A 13,684-nucleotide genomic window follows, 5' to 3' on the forward strand; every position below is an offset into this window, starting at 1 on the left:
GGCCATGAAAATGAAGAGTGTGAAGCATTGACACTACAAATTACTAAGACAACAACTACTTCTCGAAAGTTAAAGATCACAATCTTGTTGTTATGCTTTGTAATTTTTCTACTGTTATAAGCTATGTTGTGTTTTCTAACAAATGACGAATGAAGTTACATGAAGTTAAGTATTGTACTATGACTTCAATCTAAATCACGATTGAAGTTTTTCAAGAATGACTGAAATCACGAATGAAGTTACGAAACTATGACTGAAATCACAAACTATGTCCTCAAATGAAAAAACCCCGACAAAATAGAGTAAGTACTCTATCACATGCCATCAAAATACTAGTGTAATTTGCTACAAATCACTGCCACAAAAATTAACCAAAATACTAGAGTAATTTGCTACAAATCACTGCCACGAAATATATCATCATCGTTAACATACATATCATATAATCACTGCCACAAAATATTAACCAAAACCAAAAACCACTAGTTTTGTGACATACGAACACTGAAACCATCCCAAACAAACACCAAGTTTTTAGAGCAAGTAAGACAGTCAATCTTGATCACCGCGGCGGCCAAATCGCTGAGGATGAGTCCTGGCCGTGGTCCGCTGAGGCTAAGTCCTGGCCGTGGTCCGTTGAGGCTGAGTCCCGGATCCGAATCATTAGGCTGCAATAATGTATACCAGAAGTGAGCGTACGAGTGGAAAATATAGTTGTAGATGCTTATAGTACCTGTTGGCGATTGTTTGACGATTCAGGCAAAGTACTCTCATCACTCTCACGCGACCCAACCTCAGACCGAGCATCTGTCCGAGGATCATTGCTGCATGTCCTCCTATTATGACCTTCCTGACCGCAACGACGACATTTCATCACGAAGGTTCATCGCAGTGACTCACCTCCGTCCGCATGAAGACGAATCTGGGGCTCTTCACGCCTCAGTTTCTTCGGCCTACCACGCTGTCGCTTTGACCTGGGGGGCGCCAGTTCCAAAGAACCGTAAGAATTCTTCGGCCAGTTGTCCACCCCATTGATTGGGTAAAGGACATTCTCGTACAACATGATCATTGTTGACTTCAAATAATAACGGGAGACGTATCGCATTACATCCTCGCCATTCTTGTTGATTGTTGCAATAGCATGAGTGCATGGGATTCTGTTAGCTGCCACAATCTGCAAGAGCATGTAAAAGAGGACATGTTGACAACATATTGGCTAGACGACCCTGTTACTTGGTACGAAGACTCTCCATTCCATGTAGCCCTCCACGATGAAGCCCGCGAGTACCACTTATCCACAATCTCCTTGATAACATGAGGGACTGTGTGGTCGTAGCTTTTGATCCACTGGCCTCTGATCTGAATTCTTTCCATCTGACTCGTTCGAATGTCCTCCAACATGCTGATAATTGCTTTCTCTCGAGCCAATACAACCTTCGAATTGAATGTCTCACATATGTTGTTTAGGAGCACATCACAACAAGTATGTGGAGAGAAAAATGCCTTCACCCACTTTTCTTTGGGAGCAACTCCAGAAAGCCAATGATGTGCTTGTGGATACTCGGTCTGCAAAGCATCCATCTTATCCACATAATGTTCGATGGTGGTACTCGCGGCAATCTCCCACAATCGCTCTTTAAAATTTTCCCCGACGAACCTCTTCTTGAAATTGTTGTATATATGCTGAACACAGAATCGATGCTCGCTCTGTGGGAATTCCTCAACAATCACCTTTGCAAGACCCTGCCCATCGAATGGAACACAAACACATTAGCACAAAATCACATTGATCATACATAATGTATTAATAAAATCACATAAAAAATAAATCACAAACGAAGTACATTATGTAATAGTGAAATCACAGTGGCCATACCTTTTGTTGGTCAGACATAAACACATATCGTGGGCCATTTGCATGCAATTCAAGGTCCTCAGACAAGTATTCCACAAACCACTTCCACTGGACATAACTCTCGGCCTCAGTCACGGCTCAAGCAATCGGCCACCAGCCATTGTTGGGATCAATTCCCATTGCTGTCATGAGCTGTCCTTTGTACATTCCTTGCAAGAAACAAGCGTCGAAGAATATAATTGGCCGACATAACTGCTTCCATCCCTTTTTCAATGGACCTAGACAGCAGTAGAACCTGAGGAATCTCGGACCCACGGCGCCAGAATCCCTCGAACTCTCATACTGTATATGTACGCTGGAATCAGGGTGCGTCCGCTCTAATTCGACTTTGTAGTAGAACAAGTTTCGATATTGGGTAGCCGCAGAGCCGAAAATGTCGTCCAGTGCATGCTCTCTGGCCCAGTATGCCTTCATCCTACCTATCTTCAGCCCAAAATCTTCATCCACACATTGCTGTATAGCTGCAAGTGGAATGTGATGGTTGGCTTTGATCTTCTCCATGTAACGCTCGCCTAGCCACTTTGCCGTCAACCACTTATGATCCAACACTTGGGAGCATGTGTGAGCGTGATCGCGTTGCATATTCATCACCACATAATCATGACCGTTGTGTGATTCGAGCTTCCTCAAGTAAACATACCACTCACAGCCTTGCCCTCTACAAATCGCACGAAGTTTGTCGCCGTCATTTCTTTTCACGTGCACCCGCCTTCTGGACATTATTGCGTACTGCCTCAATACGTCATAGAAGAAATCTCTATGCTTAAAAACATGACCAGGCTTCCACAACGAAAGCTCATTAGGAAGAAGCTTGAACGGGGTATACTTTATGCCTCTCTTCTTCAAACCCTTCAAATCTTCAAGGTCATCCATATCTTGTAGCTCGTCCACAAGTTCTTCCTCGAAAAGTGGGTTATCTGTCATGTTCATCTTTTCCACATATGGCGAATACTTCCTCCGCCTTTTCTCCCCTGACCCCCCGACCCCGGTTGGTCTTCGCGTTCACCCGTCTGGTCTACAGTCTCTGGCTCCTGATTCACATGTTGTTGCTGGAAAATGGAAAAGCAACAGAAAACATCCACGGACGATCCTCTGTTAGGGTTTTGTATACAGTTAGAAAAATTTCAAAATATCACAAATAGAACTAGAAAAATCCCAAATTAAAACCCTAAAACAATTTCACAAACAAATAATTTTCGGATCCCTAAATCACAGTCAACCCCGGTGCCTTGTAAAGGTTAGTTTAAGTGAACGATTTGTAAAATTTCAAATCTGAACTTACTATATCCATCCTCTGGGACAAAGAAATCCAACCGAGGATCGCGGATGGTCCATGTTCTGGGTCTACGTCGACTATCCTAGGTGATGACGGAGGTGATGGTGACGAAGACGGTGGCATTGGCGGTGGCGTTGGAGGCTTCTTTTTGCGCCGTGACGACGCGGAGGAGGACGCTCCAGTGGAATCTCGCTTCCGTTTTGGAGGCATTGATGATTGATGACAATGGCGAGTCGAAATTTACAGTAGAAAAATGTGGTGAGTGTGCGAGAAGAAAATGTTGAAGTGAGAATGAATTGGAGGGAAATAGGAAAGAAAAAATAAAAACCAAGTGTTATAATTTATTTTTCAAATATCAATGGAGGTTTAGGGTGGCGTCCGTCTGCATTCTGTGGCACAGAGAGGACAAAGGATTTGATGTGTCTGTCACATCCGGATTCGCGTCATCTACAGTACATGCAGCAGGTGAGAGATGCAGGGGCGGCGTCATAAAATGTCCAGTTTGCCCTTTCAAGCCCTAAGGGTGTTATGGTCCGAAAAACATGGTTTGTGATTATATATTTTGTAAGATACCTGTGGTGGGATTTTTTTTTGTTAGGGGTCTCTGGTGAAACAAGTCGAAAAGTTAGGGCCCTCTGGTGCAGTTCACTCCCTAAATTATTCAGAATTTGCATTGAGATGAAAGATCAATATTAACTTCGATACCGACACAAATTAATATCGATTGAATTTAAAGAGTGAACTACAAATTCAGGATCTACGTATGGTAGTTTGAGTGCCACAGGTATCTATGTTAAAAAGTACCCTCTCTGTCTCACAAAAGATGTCACACTTGTGGGATGACATAAGATTTTAGGAGGTTTTGTTTTATGTGCTAAGTGGAAAGAGAAAGTATAATATTTATATTATTGTGTGAGAGAATTTTTTCTATAAATGGAAATATGACATTTTTAGTGAGACATTTTTTATGGGAATGAGAGAGTAACATTACAAGGATCTACGTCTGGTTGTAATCACATTTTAGGTGCTTTTTCATTATTTCGAGTTTTATGCCATTTTACCTTCTCTTTTCACAATTATGGCACTTGAGGGCATTTTAGTCTTTCTCATTAATAATGTCTTTTTCAATTCTTTTTTCATCTATCCTCTTCTTTCTTCTCTTTTCTTATTTCACTCTTATGCAAGCTTGTTGAAATTTGAAATCCATGAGCCGCCTACCGAAAAGAAGGGGTGTTTGCATGCGTGTTGTAGGCGTGTGTCACTTCTATTCCTCAATATTTATAAGTTCCACTTTTCAAAATACTAGTGATAAGTTAGTGTGTCGATCCTACAAGGAAATGTGATACCTGCTATGTATTTCCATATGTTTTAATGATGCCTCCATGCTTTAAATTGGGGATGTGAACTGAAATACAAAATATAAATAACACCTAAGATTGGAACTAAAAACGCAAATGAAATGCAATTAAAAGAATGCACTTAAACTATAACGTAGGGACAAGTTAAACAAACTAGGCAACTCTGGCAACATTAAAATTAATACTTGGCAAAATTAGAACTTTTTATAAATGAAAATAAAACAACTTACATGAATATTTCTAAGTTCATAAAATATAATATAAATTATGATTGTTATTTTATGTTAGAGAAAAGAATGGTACCTTAATTGTTATTATTGATTTCTAAAATTGCTTACTTTTTTAGGATTGTTTATTTATTATTTTCTTACACATATGTGATATTTAATTCTTAGATAATGTAGTTATATTTTATTTTAAGTAATTAGTTCAAAATGTAAATTTATTATGATGATATTAAAATCGTGCCGTGCATCAACACAGGATGTAATATTAGTTGACATACAATAACTTACATTTATCTTTATTCTATTATTCATATGTAATAATCTATCCACAAATATAATGGCCAAAATATCGGATATTACCAATATTGATAGTATTAATATTATTGCGTCAGAACGTGACTTGACTCTATCCACGACGTAGGCCAGCCAATTAAAATTGTTGCATTTATTCAAAATAATTTAGCTAATTCACATAACCCATTGGCTGATTTCCACTAATACTATCAATAAACTAATCCATATCGTAGAATTTTCTAAATATTGTACTTGATCAAGGAATATAATTAGATTATAAAAATGCAACTGAATTCAATCTAGAAGAATTTAAATGAATAAATTAATTGCATTTGTGAATAATTTGACTTAATTATTCAGCAATACAAACTTTAAGTAATATTGACTATAATTGAGATATGAATTGCACGTAAACTCGGTTTCTTTACAAGTCAGCAGTTCGTTATATATACGTACAAATAACTTGTATCTATCTGTCTATAAATCTATCCTTCTTCTTCCCAGCCTTCCTTGTTTCTCCCACAATCGCCATTACCGACAACCACAAATCGTTGGGGTTTGTGGTAAACTGAGAATTATATTTCTACCACATTTTTCTTCGATTCGACTTGTCTCGGCCTAGATCTGCTATAAATCCCAAAACAAAAGGTATTTTTCTGTTTTTTTTTGGTTATTTTGGGATCTGATCGTTTCATTTGTTAATTTTCTGTAATTTTTGTCTCGTTGTTTGTGCAATTCGAATTTCTGTTGTTGTTTGTATTGATTAGCTTCTTCTTTATGTGATGCTTTTGAAAAAAAAAATCAGTAATTTCTTCACATTTAAATGTTGAATGAAATGTCGTTAGCTGGATCAGATACATAGACATCAAATTGGAATGGCCTTGTGGAATTTAATTATTTCTTCATTCACATTCTGTATATATATGACCTTGGTTCTATCATTCTTAGATACTTATAGATTCGGTAGAGGAATATGGAGGTGAAGGAGGAATTATAGGGTAAGAGATACACAAAGGAACTGGTAGATTTTTACTTCCAGTGAATTGGAAATTCAAGTTTTATCTACCACTTTATTGTTGCTTCTGATGTGTTCTCCCCCTCCCCCAAGAGTAGTGATTGGGCTTGAGATTATAGTCGTTTAAAATTGATCACTCTAGCAATTTAGCGCCAAAATGTTTGGCTGCTAACCCTTGGTGGACCTTAGATATTAGGTTGGCTCCATCCCAATCTGAAGTCATGTTTGAGCTCTCAAAAGATTTAATTAGGCCTGACTTCATGAAGTGTGGGCAGACTTTTTCCTGTCTTTTTCAGATCTTGTGCAGTTAAACTCAAATACATGATCCTTTTCTTCAAATAGTTGATGTCCTCTGATAATGTTTTCTAGTTAACCACTCTTGTTCTTGTTACTTCACCACTTCCGTATGGTTTATAATAATTGCGGCTTATCATGTAAAGAGTTTTGCATTGCTCTGTTGATTGGTTACTCAGTTGGTTCCTTACGATCTCCTTTTCAGTTCAGTTTACGCACTTTTGGCTGTATGGTTTTAAAAGAGTTACTTTTCCGTTTTCTGTTTCCTTGGCCCTTACCTATTATTTTTGTATTTCATTTGGTATTCTCTGGTTTTATTCATGGCACTTGCAATTAAGTTCTGTTTTTCAGCATAGTGCTTATTACTATTATATGAACTGTTAGTATGATTTTCTAGCTACTGGTTGGCAAAAAAATAACAAATGTAAGGGGTGATAGAGTTGATTGCCGAGTTATTGATCAGCCTTTTGGCTATTAGTTTCATACAAACCCATTTTTTCTTCTTCTTTTTTATCCATCTGAAATTCCTTTTTTTTGCATGATTTACTACTCTATAATATATTCCGTGTATTGCATTAGGTACTCTTCTAAGCCAATTATACTTTTACTTTTGACTCTTTCTTGACACTATTTTTCCGAAGTTCTGGATCTACTTTTTCAACCCAAAATCCAGGTCTAGATTCATGAAGCAAGAATCAATTTTTTTTTTTTCTAGAGTGCTTTGAGTTTCTATTTTGTGCAATCTATATCACTAGATCTGCTAAAATTTCACTATACCACTGATTGAAAGAGCCAGCCTGTAGTACAGCTGGAATCTGCCAGCCTATATGTTTTGGCATGATCTGTTGAATATATGGAAATTGTTTTTTGTTATGACATGTATATGGGTTGACTGTTTATTTCCTCAACCACAGCTTAAATTTTTTACTTTTGTGCCTATTTGCAACTTGGTTATGTCCTTGCTCCTTAGCTTCTCCATGCATTCATTTCATATCAATTAGTGCAAGATGGTTATGGAAGACCGACAACATTGATTAGACCATTACAGTTGTAACATATTTTAAGTACAGATGTCATTGTAGAGTTCATGTAGCTTTCCTCTTCCCTTTGGACACGCATATACGAAGAAAGAGCAAATACTAAGTTTATAAATTGTTTCGGGTTATCAAGTTAATCCATCAAAGTCTTTTATAGGTAAGGATGAAGGCACTGATTCTTGTTGGAGGGTTTGGCACTAGACTGAGGCCACTGACACTGAGTGTGCCTAAGCCGCTCGTTGATTTTGCTAACAAGCCCATGATTTTGCACCAGGTACGTTCTATTTTGTTTTTGAGAGTATTCTTTTTGTTTGGGGAGGGTGTGAACTGGGCCCCACGTTCTAACATTATGCATGTATTTCAGGCATAATGCTTAGCATTAGTTCATAAACCGTTTTAAATCTTAGTGTATTCATCATGCATATTAAATTTCTTCTTGCCATTGTATCAGATAGAAGCCCTCAAGGCTATTGGAGTAACCGAAGTAGTCCTAGCCATCAATTATCAGCCAGAGGTGTGAGCTTCTGATAATTTTCTAAACAATTTTACTGATGAAAGATCCTTCAATTTTTTTACTTGTTCTGCTTTATTAACAACATTATTTTTTCAATTCCAGGTAATGCTGAACTTTTTGAAAGATTTTGAGGCGAAGCTTGAGATCAAGATCACATGTTCGCAAGAGACTGAACCTCTTGGAACAGCCGGTCCTCTTGCCTTGGCTAGGGACAAGCTGATAGATAAGTCTGGAGAGCCATTTTTTGTTCTTAATAGTGATGTTATCAGTGAATACCCACTGAAAGAGATGATTGAGTTCCATAAATCCCATGGAGGTGAAGCTTCTATTATGGTAACCAAGGTAAGATAATTTTTTATATATGTTGTTGAAGATTTCTGATTGTTGAGTTGGAACAAAGACCATGATTTAAACCTAAATGATATGCTGATCTAGGTGGATGAGCCTTCCAAATACGGTGTTGTTGTTACAGAGGAATCTACTGGGAAGGTTGAGAGGTTTGTCGAGAAGCCAAAGTTATTTGTGGGTAACAAGATCAATGCTGGCATTTACCTTCTGAACCCTTCAGTGCTTGATCGTATCCAATTACGCCCCACATCAATCGAGAAGGAGGTTTTCCCTGAAATTGCTGCTGCAGGAAAACTGTATGCAATGGTCTTGCCAGGTTTCTGGATGGACATCGGGCAGCCAAGGGATTACATCACTGGTCTAACACTTTACCTGGACTCATTGAGGAAGAAAGCTTCCCCTAAACTGGCCGCTGGAACTCATATAATCGGAAATGTCTTAGTGGATGAAACTGCAAAAATCGGGGAGGGATGCTTGATTGGCCCTGACGTTGCAATTGGCCCCGGTTGTGTTGTCGAGCCGGGTGTGAGGCTGTCTCGCTGCACAGTCATGCGCGGAGTCCGCATCAAGAAACACGCCTGCATATCATCGAGTATCATCGGCTGGCATTCGACTGTTGGTCAGTGGGCTCGGGTGGAGAACATGACCATTCTCGGAGAAGATGTTCATGTTTGCGACGAAATATATAGCAATGGAGGAGTTGTTTTGCCTCACAAGGAGATCAAGTCCAGCATTTTGAAACCTGAGATAGTAATGTAATGGTCTGCTGTTAACAAATGTGGTAAGTAATTTAAAATACACACACACTCTCTCTCTATCAACGTGATTCTTGTTGTCTCTCCTTTATTTCTTTATGTTTACTACCTTCTAATTGTAAAAGTCCGTCGCTGCCTAAAGATGGTCTCTGATCTGAAATTTGTTTTCTTTATTGTCCATAAAATAAGCAATTTGTATTCTCTAAGATACATTTTTGTAGATTATTATCTCTTGAAGTTTAAGCAGCTTCCAAATTGTTGGCTGTAAATTTTTTATGTTGACCAATTTGTTGCTCCATCAGATTTGTGTATTTCGACTATGGTAATGTTCTCATCTATTTCTACTTATTGAAGAGACCTACTCATTTGCATATGTTGTTGAAATCACATACAAACTGGAAAAGCTGAGGTGTAGTATGCTTCAGATCTGATATAACAGAGCTGTCGAAGTATAGACCAAGAATTAATATCTGACCTTACAAACAAATCTCTTCCCTGATCAACAGGGAAGGTTTGAGGTTCACAAATGGTAAAAAAAGCAAAGCAAAGAAAATGTAAATGCTTCTTACAAAGCTCTTTCCAAAATTGACAATATACACACTGGCCTATGAGCATCCGGTCATGGTGTTGATGGGTGTCAAAGAGAAACTGTCTAGATTGATGCCACAAGCCAAAACATGATATAAGAAGATATGGCAAGAAGAAACCACGACGCAAAAGCAAAAGCTATGGATATCTGGAACATATCGCATGACAAATTCAAATTATCATTGCAGATATTTGTATCTCTAATGAAGAGCATCATAACACCGGCCGAGGAGCAAGCAGCTGCAAGAGATAGAGTAGCGGTCACCTGCAAAATGGAATTTAAGTTGGAAGTTCTGAGCAAGTTTGGTCAAATGAAATAAATTCACAGATGGTCATTAAACTAGATAAGCTGCCAACAGAGCATCTCCACCAGTGTGTGCTGCACAAACAACGGTTTTGACTGTTTCATAAGATCGTGCAATAACACTCATTGCCATCGATACTGCTATGTTTTCAGACCATTGAACAGTTCTGTCTCCAAAAAGATAAAAGAAAAAGGGAGCTATGCACCGTGCTAGTAGGAACCAATCATGCCCCTCTTTGCAAGATTTTCAGCCATCTACAAATATATGCAAATGATTTTGTATATATCAAACATAAGCCTACTGGAATCTTGAGTGAATATATTTAAAATTTCAAATCAGAGTTAATACCCCAACCTTTCAAAACATGCATGTTGAGCTCACAGTAACGGATACTGAATATAAACAAGCATCTCTTTCTACTAAATGATGGTGTGATTGGACACATCCTTACGCAGAATTCCAGCTCAAGCTCAATGTGAGATTTTCTGGTATAAATCATGTTCAGTTATATTTTCATCTAAATACAGTAGTTTTAGATTAGTGTTTTTAGCCAAAGCCAGAACCTACAAAATTCTACTCGCTCTAGAAAATGACATGAGTTACTTAAGAGATAAAATGAGACTAGGAGTTGCCAAGTAGCCAATTATGTGCTTGTGTCATATACCTATTTCTTATGGTGGCTACTGGATAACTTCCTCGTGGTGGCTAGGGCTATGTAACCAAATTATATGCCCTATAATCTTTTTGTATGGTTCTTGCAATGGATGGGAGCTTTTTTTGGGTAATGAATAGGTTACAGGAAATAACTATACCCTAAATCCAAATAAGAGTATCTGAACAGCACCGCTCCTTCTTGCGAATATTATGTCACTTTAGTACCCAATGAACATTTAATGATACTCCCTCTGTCCCATAAAAGATGTCTCTCTTTCCTTTTTAGTTTGTCCCACAAAAGATGTCACATTTCTATTTTTAGAAAAAGTTCTCCCTCACAGTAATATAAGTATTATATTTTCTCTTTCCACCTATCACACAAAACAAAACCTCCTAAAATCCCGTGCCGTCCCACAAGTGTGACATCTTTTGTGGGACGGAGGGAGTACTATAATATTGGGTTTCTTAAATTATTTTATTTTTGTTTGCTATTTCTATCATTATCGTGGTGTGCTCATGTATATCCTAGTATAGTTCCTATATTTGTGTTGTGTCCAATTTTATGCTTATCATGTCTCATTATCATCTCAAACTGAAACATGGCAATTGCACAAACTATCTCCTCTAAATGCGATAACGCACAAAATCACACACCTGCTTTCTAATTTGACAGTCCTGACAAACAAAGTGTTCCATATTCAACGTAAAATACATGTCACATGAAAGTATCAACACTAATATGGAGTGTAGACTGAAAGAACACACCGGAAGTATAGATAAAATACTAAAGTGACATCTGCCTATATGAGTCTTCATACTGTATTAAGAAATAAAAGTTCATAATCGAAGTGATAGCGGTGTTTAAGAGCATCAATCCATTTAGGCCCTTCTTGGTGTGATGGGATAGAATGAAGGTGGAATGGAATAAAGATAGGAATGGAATGACAATTTCTTTGCATTTTCATTCCATTCCCTCCTTTATTCCATCGCACCAAGCAAATGAATAGAATGGAAGTAGGAATCACATTCCATTCCATCTTACCAAGAAGGGCGTAAAAGTTTCCCTCACTTGGAAAAAGAACCACTATATACAGCCTGAAGGGGGTTTCCTTTTCCTCATTTACTTCCAACAATTTTTCTCACCAAAAACTGAACCGTTCTAATAATTTGTTCTACTTATAAATTTCAGCCAATGCCAAATTTATGTGTGATGCAAAAGGATTCATCACTAGACTCAACTAACTGAGCACTTCTAGACTAATCATACGTCATAAGAATGTAACATGCACAAAGTATTACATAGCCCCATCAAAAACTACCATCAATACAGATCTAGACTGTCAGAAAGTATATTTCAACATGTGATGGATGGAAAAGACTTGGTGATTGTCTATCCGTTGTAGATATGGAATAAACATGTGAAAGTAAAAGCAGTTCGAACTAATGAATTTCATGAGTGTCTTATTTACCCAGTCACCGACGACAAACAGGCTCACAATGATGTTGGTATGCAGGTCCTTGTTGAACCTCAAAGCATGTATATCAAGGCACATGAGTCCAAAGCTCCACAAAACCTGAAGCCCCATTGATGCAATTAAGTAACTGTCAGAACAAAATGTTTCAGCCATTAGTAAGAAGACACTTGTCTACGACTCTACTATGGTATAGACCATTTTTAGACAGTAGGCACACAAGTATTGACATCCAAGACTCGAAAGAAACCATCTTGCGTGACTTAAGGGCATCTGACTATCAACTTCAGAAACTATATCGGTACGGATGCTACTTAATTCAGTATCACCAAAAGCATCAGCCAACAAATCAGAGAGATTCTGATAATTTTATTTTAACATACAGTTTTGCATCCAACCCTCATTTAAAAATTTCAAGAATAGCCTAAGGCCTAAGCTAAATTGGTGACTGGTTGAAAACCAGACACCGTTTTCAGTATCAACCCCACAATCATCAATCTCCATTAAATACTATATATAACAAGTTACCAGAAACAGGAAATTCTAGATTTCTATTACTGGGACTCCTCTATTAAGAAAGTGTTGTCTTTCCCAAAAGAAGCGGCTGCAAACATAAAAAAATAAAGAAAACAATTGTTCTGCAGAAAAAGTGCGAAACGAGAATTACCAAAAGGCAGTGGTAGTTGAGAAGCCAGAAGCAGAGGCCATGACCCCAATTGAAGCAGCTGCTGACACACACTGCCCAATCCTCAATATCAGCCCACTTTTTCTCCCTGGGCTTCCAAACAGCTCCTTCATCTCTCTCTCTATCTCTCTGTATATATATGTATATTACTGCGCAAGATATGAACAACTTACTACTTTTCCTGGTAAAGATTGAATCTTCATGTGATGGGTTAGTCCCCGAGGACAGATGGGACAGTGGGATTCACTCAAAACATTCCTCCGCGAGATTGGAAATCAAAATCAAGAAAAATAGAAACCCCTTCTCCTCACCCTTTAGAAGAAACCATTAATATTGTCTCACTTTTTTCGGCCTTTCCAATATCGATATCTATAAATTCAGCTCATAATCAGCCATATTATGTGTGTGAATTGTTGAATTCGCCGAAGAAGAAGGTCTAATTTTGTTATCTGAATCTCATCACTCGAATCATCTGCTTAGATCCTCTACCAACCTCACCAACTGCAAGAGAAAAGGAGCTCTGAAAATGTGAAAAAAATGGACAAAAAAGGTATATTTGTCGCCATTTCTTATGATTTTAATTTCAAATAGTGGACTCTTTCTGTTAGCCACATAAAATTGAACACCTTTGTTTGAAATGTGTTTATTACGCATGACATTTTCATTTTTAAAATTAACATTGTCAAAGAAATAGACATTTTGTGTTTGGTAATAAACGGAAATATTTGACATTCCGTATTCCCATATACTTTTATTCTGAATAATTTACAAATTTTTGATGATTTATTGTTACATTCTATAGTGTTTTTTTTTCTTCGCTTTATAGTTCAAAAAAGATGAGAATGTGATTAAAGGAGAGTATTAACTGAAATTCACAATAAAAACCATTCAATGGGGAAAATATACAAGACAAAGCATGAGAAGGACACACCTTCTAAGAGAAAGGA

General features: G+C 37.7%; 3 protein-coding genes and 1 pseudogene across 3 annotated transcripts; 1 reads left to right on the top strand and 3 right to left on the bottom strand.

Annotated features, from left to right (window-relative positions):
• Nucleotides 1-482: 482 nt before the first annotated feature.
• Nucleotides 483-1,577, bottom strand: LOC148933309 (uncharacterized; annotated as a pseudogene).
• A 416-nt stretch (nt 1,578-1,993) lies between these two features.
• On the bottom strand, nt 1,994-2,845 carry LOC148933310 (uncharacterized). The gene has a single exon (XM_089059814.1). The coding sequence runs from the start codon at nt 2,843-2,845 to the stop codon at nt 1,994-1,996; it is 852 nt and encodes a 283-aa protein (XP_088915940.1).
• Nucleotides 2,846-5,540: 2,695 nt separating this feature from the next.
• LOC125219949 (mannose-1-phosphate guanylyltransferase 1) lies at nt 5,541-9,319 on the top strand. The gene is made up of 5 exons (XM_048122055.2): nt 5,541-5,718; nt 7,574-7,690; nt 7,868-7,930; nt 8,033-8,272; nt 8,366-9,319. The coding sequence occupies exons 2-5, from the start codon at nt 7,580-7,582 to the stop codon at nt 9,035-9,037; spliced, it is 1,086 nt and encodes a 361-aa protein (XP_047978012.1). The 5' UTR covers nt 5,541-5,718; nt 7,574-7,579; the 3' UTR covers nt 9,038-9,319.
• Nucleotides 9,320-9,445: 126 nt separating this feature from the next.
• On the bottom strand, nt 9,446-13,308 carry LOC125219950 (CASP-like protein 5B1). The gene is made up of 3 exons (XM_048122056.2): nt 12,720-13,308; nt 12,050-12,182; nt 9,446-9,886 (listed from the first exon to the last, which is right to left on the bottom strand). The coding sequence occupies exons 1-3, from the start codon at nt 12,848-12,850 to the stop codon at nt 9,686-9,688; spliced, it is 465 nt and encodes a 154-aa protein (XP_047978013.1). The 5' UTR covers nt 12,851-13,308; the 3' UTR covers nt 9,446-9,685.
• Between the last annotated feature and the right edge of the window lie 376 nt (nt 13,309-13,684).

Source organism: Salvia hispanica, chromosome 1 (genome assembly GCF_029641045.1).
Source record: "Salvia hispanica isolate PSC_SH4W2 chromosome 1, Shi_PSC_v1, whole genome shotgun sequence".
In the NCBI taxonomy this organism is placed as follows: Eukaryota; Viridiplantae; Streptophyta; class Magnoliopsida; order Lamiales; family Lamiaceae; genus Salvia; species Salvia hispanica.